Here is a 5,204-nt window from a genome sequence, read left to right on the forward strand (position 1 = left end):
TAATTGTTATCCAAATGAATAAACGAATTCGTCCCCTAATAATTTTATACAAAATAATTGACTATTCAAATATCGCAGAAGTATTGGCATTAACGGTTAGAGGGGATGACAGTAGTTTCATGTAGACTTAGGCTGCCTGTCATCAAAACTCATCAAAAGCAGTCACACGCAAGGAACCAATAGTCTGCAAAACGTATTAACAAAATGTATTTTATTTAGAAAATACATTTTTCACAGAGTGGATTATTGAAGTAGGCCTACAGTTTCAATCTCTCCAAGTAACTCGTGCGTCTTTTTTCCTCCAGTGCGCAAGTCTGTATCCCGGTGCATACAAGGCGCATACTGGGTTAAATGGGGATACCAGCTCAATCCTTCTAACATACAGGTGCCCCGCCAGTCCCAGCCCAGCTTTACCACTCTTTCAACATCTCACAAGCAATTCATAACTGTCACTTGCGAGCAAGGGCGAGTTATGTGGTCAGGAGATCGCCTGGGAAGAAGCCGATTGGATATTTTGGAGCAAAGTTCTGAAGTATAAATAGAGCATCTTCATCTCTCAAGACTTCAGATACCTGATCGAACAGGAACTCGACAGATTCATTTCATTTAACTTGTAGGTTACTGGAGACTTGTTTTAAATCTTTTGAACTTTGAATTTCAAACCTCAATAATCAGCGGAGACATTGAAAAATCTATATTTTTGCATCAATAAATAGGCTACAACATTTTTCTCTCTAAATTTTCTTTGAAACTGGTACACGCTGGCGATGTGGTGGATGCTGTTTCCCCGGTGGATCTGGTTCTTGTTGGGGCAGTGCCTGGTTCTGTGGTTGGACCAGCGGGTCAGGGCCATGTCTGTAGCCGGAGTAGCCTATTCCCATGCCGGCATCTGCCCCAACGAGATGAACCCCAACCTTTGGGTAGACGCCATGAGTACCTGCATGCGGGAGTGCGAATCTGACCAGGTGAGTGTTCCCTGTCATCACGTCCTACTCTACTCAGTGAGAAATAACATTGTTTTAATTCAAGCTGTTAAATTATAGGTTTTAAAATAATTAATTCATGATAGAATATGAGTAATTTGTAATTCTATATTATGTATAATTCAAAAAGTGCATTGCAATTTGTCACTCAACATCTGCTTTTGTATTAAATGAGAATAAACATTAAATTATTAATCTAATCATTTTAATACATCTTTTTTTTATTTTTTACAATTGCTTCTCTAACATGTAAAATTCTACAGTAACCAATCCTTTTAATCCCTCCCCTCTCCCTACAGGAGTGTGAGAAGTTTGAGAAGTGTTGTCCCAACGTATGTGGAAATCAGAGCTGCGTGGCGGCACGTTACATGGACGTTAATGGGAAAAAGGGTCCAGTGGGCATGCCCAAAGAAGCCACCTGTGCCAGCTTCATGTGCACCCAGCAGGGCTCTCAGTGTGACATCTGGGAAGGCCAGCCTGTGTGTAAGTGCAGGGACCGCTGTGAGAGAGAACCTCACTTCACCTGCGCCTCCGACGGCATGACCTACTACAACAAGTGCTACATGGATGCTGAGGCCTGCTCCAAGGGCATCGCCCTCTCTGTGGTCACCTGTCGCTTCCACCTCACCTGGCCCAACACCAGCCCCCCGTTGCCCCTGGAGACCACCCTCCGACCAACCACAGCCCCCCTCCAGGAGACGCCCCCACTCCTGACGGAACCCCAGCCGCCAGTCATGGCCAGCAGCTCATCACAACAGTTGGTTACCGTGGGAGACACGGCCAGCTTCCTGTGTGACGTCACAGGGCACCCGCGGCCCGAGATTAGCTGGCAAAAGCACCAGGTGGAGGGAGATGGAAGGGAGAGGGTTGTGATGAGACCCAATCATGTGAGGGGGAATGTGGTGGTCACCAACATTGGCCAGCTGGTGATCTACAACGCCCAGCCTCAGGACTCTGGTGTCTACACCTGTACTGCAAACAACCCCTCTGGCTCGGCCCATGCCCACCATGCCCTCACCGTGGTGCCCAGGGATCCCCTGAGGAGAGAAGAGCCCAGGAACATGACCCGCTGCCCGGCCGAGGAGTGCCAGAGGCCCCCTGACACGGTGGAGGAGTGTGGTGGAAAGGAGAGGGTGAGCTGGTACTATGAGCCCAAAAGGAACAGTTGCTTCTCCTTCACCCATGGCAGCTGTAACAGCAACAGGAAACCATTTGAGACGTATGAGATGTGTATGTTGTGCTGTGGTCCGGAGGTGTCTTCCCCCTGTGGCCTGCCCAGCCTGCAGGGTCCCTGTAAGGCCTACGAGCCCCGATGGGCCTACAGCAGCAGCCAGAGGCAGTGCCAGTCCTTCATCTACGGAGGCTGCAGTGGCAACGACAACAACTTTGAGTCCAGAGAGGCCTGTGAGGAGATGTGCCCCTTCCCTAAGAACCACCACTGTAAAACCTGTAAACCCAGAGGCAAGATGGTGACCAGCTTCTGTAAGAGTGACTTTGTGATCCTGGGGAGGTTGTCTGGACTGATGGAGGAGAGGGACTCGGGCCAAGCCCTAGTCACAGTGGAGGAGATCCTGAAGGATGAGAAGATGGGCCTCCGGTTCTTTGGCAAGGAGCCTCTGGAGGTGACCTTCACCAACATGGACTGGAACTGCCAATGTCCCAACATCAGCGAAGGTCAGGTCATCGTCATGGGAGATGTGAGGGATGGCATGGCCGTGCTGCAGGCGGACAGCTATGTGGGAGCGTCGAACACACGCCGGGTACGGAAGCTCAGAGAGGTCATCACTAAGAACACCTGTGACATTCTCAAAGAGTTCCCCGCCATTCAGTAGACCAGGGGGAGAGGGATAGGGGTGCTTTGAGGACAATTGCACACACACACACACACACACATACATTTATTTTTAATTTAAATCGTTTATCCTTTTTCCTACCCACAAGATTGCATTCAACGCAATGTCAAAGTTCAAAGCAGAAAGTAAATAAAACCGAAAAAATGTAACACAGCTCTGTACATAATGTACCTTGTTCTGAGAGTTTCACTTGAACAAAACATTCTTAATGTGCCCTGCCAACCTGTCTGTTTATCCCAATGCTCTCTGTTGTGGCCTGACTGTTGGCTTCTAATTGAAAAACCATGTATCAGAACAGAGGGGACATTCATCAAACCCTCTAGTTGTCTCATTCCCTATAGACTCGTGCCTTTTCCTCCTCCGCCTCTCCTGGTGCACCTGGAAATCGACCAAGCAGACTTTTGCTCGTTGGAAGCACCGCACAGAAACGACATGTTCTGATGTTTGTGTATATACTTTACTTTAAGATTGTTTTTGATGTTTGTTTTCGTGTTATTGATCTGTCACTGTGGATGATGAAGCTGTTCCCTTACCTCTCTGGTAGAACCGGTGACAGTGTGTCTGTGTAATATAATGTGTGATTAAGTTTTGTCAGTACACCGGATTTAAGTTGTAATATATTCTCTCAGTGGTTGATTGCTACATTTTCCAAGAATCAGAATGATCTATCAACAATAAGGCACGTTAATGCTTCCTTTTGATATGTTGCTATTTATTGTACCGTAAAATCTTTCTGCTCTGCTGTTGACTCGCTTTCATACCTATTCCCAAAGCACATTCTCTTCATTTGTTTTTCTCGTTGGAACGTATGTTCCTCTTTTGTGTCATATTTTATGATGTCTTGTATAAGATCAAACAGGGATATCCATATCCCTGCGTTGTCATGTAAATAAATAATAAAATATTAGATTGTCTCTACTTTGATATTTTACTGTTTCATAAACTGAAAGAAATGATTGGAATATACCGCAGGAAGTAAAGGGGAAAATTACAGGAGAGAATGAGGAAATACCTTCACACATTTCAGCTATAATTGTACTGAATAAAAATATAAAACGCAACATGTAAAGTGTTGGTCCCATGTTTCATGAGCTGAAATAAAAGATCTCAGAAATGTTCCATACGCACAAAAAGCTTATTTCTCTCAAATTGTGTGCACAAGGTTGTTGACATTCCTGGTAGTGAGCATTTTTCCTTTGCCAAGATAATCCATCCACCTGACAGGTGTGGCATATCAAGAAGCTGATTAAACAGCATGATCACGACACAAGTGCACATTGTGCTGGGGACAAAAGGCCACTGTAAAATTTCCTCATTGTAGAATAATAGTAAAGACATCAAAACTATGAATTAGCAAATATGGAATCATGTAGTAACCAAAAAAGTGTCAAACAAATAGAACTGACAGTCCAATACTTTAGGACAAGATGGTCGGTCATTCTGGAAAATTTCAAGGGCTTTGAAAGTTTCTTCAAGTGCAGTTGCAAAAACCACAAAATACTATGATGAAACTGGCTCTCAGGAGGACCGTCACAGGAAAGGAAGACCCAGAGTTACCTCTGCTGCAGAGGATAAGTTCGTTAGAGTTGCCAGCCTCAGAAATTGCAGCCAAGTCCATATTATGTCAAGAACAGCTCAAATAAGCTAAGAGAAATGACAGTCCATCATTATTTTAAGACATGAAGGACATTCAATGCAGAACATTTCAAGAGCTTTGGAAGTTTCTTCAAGTGCAGTCACAAAAACCATCAAGCGCTATGATGAAACTGGCTCTCATGAGGGCCAACACAGGAAAGGAAGTCCCAGAGTATAAGTTAGAGTTACCAGCCTCAGAAATTGCAGCCCAAATAAATGCTTCACAGAGTTCAAGTAACAGACATATCTCAACATCAACTCTTCAGACAAGACTGTGTGAATCAGGCCTTCATGGTCAAATTGCTGCAAAGAAACCACTCCTAAAGGACACTAATAAGAAGAGACTTGCTTTGGCCAAGAAACACATGAGCAATGGACATTAGACCGGTGGAAATCTGTCCTTTGGTCTGATGAGTCCAAATATGAGATTTTTGGTTCCAACCGCTGTGTCTTTGTGAGACGCAGAGTAGGTGAACAGATGATCTCTGCATGACGTTTCCCACCGTGAAGCATGGAGGAGGAGTGATGGCTTTGCTGGTGACACTGTCTGTGATATATTTAGAATTCAAGGCACACTTAACCAGCATGGCTACCACAGCATTCTGCAGCAATACACCATCCCATCTGGTTTGCGCTTAGTGCGACTATCATTTGTTTTTCAACAGGAGAATGACCCAAAACACACCTCCAGGCTTTGTAAGGGCTATTTGACCAAGGAGAATGATGGAGTGCT

General features: G+C 45.0%; 1 protein-coding gene across 1 annotated transcript; it reads left to right on the plus strand.

Annotated features, from left to right (window-relative positions):
* The first annotated feature begins 378 nt into the window (after positions 1-378).
* On the plus strand, positions 379-3,743 carry LOC115144159 (WAP, Kazal, immunoglobulin, Kunitz and NTR domain-containing protein 2-like). Its single transcript, XM_029684956.2, has 2 exons — positions 379-965; positions 1,283-3,743. Exons 1-2 carry the CDS (start codon positions 768-770, stop codon positions 2,813-2,815), a joined length of 1,731 nt encoding a protein of 576 aa, XP_029540816.2. The 5' UTR covers positions 379-767; the 3' UTR covers positions 2,816-3,743.
* Positions 3,744-5,204: the final 1,461 nt, after the last annotated feature.

This window comes from Oncorhynchus nerka, linkage group LG16 (assembly GCF_034236695.1).
Source record: "Oncorhynchus nerka isolate Pitt River linkage group LG16, Oner_Uvic_2.0, whole genome shotgun sequence".
NCBI lineage: Eukaryota > Metazoa > Chordata > Actinopteri > Salmoniformes > Salmonidae > Oncorhynchus > Oncorhynchus nerka.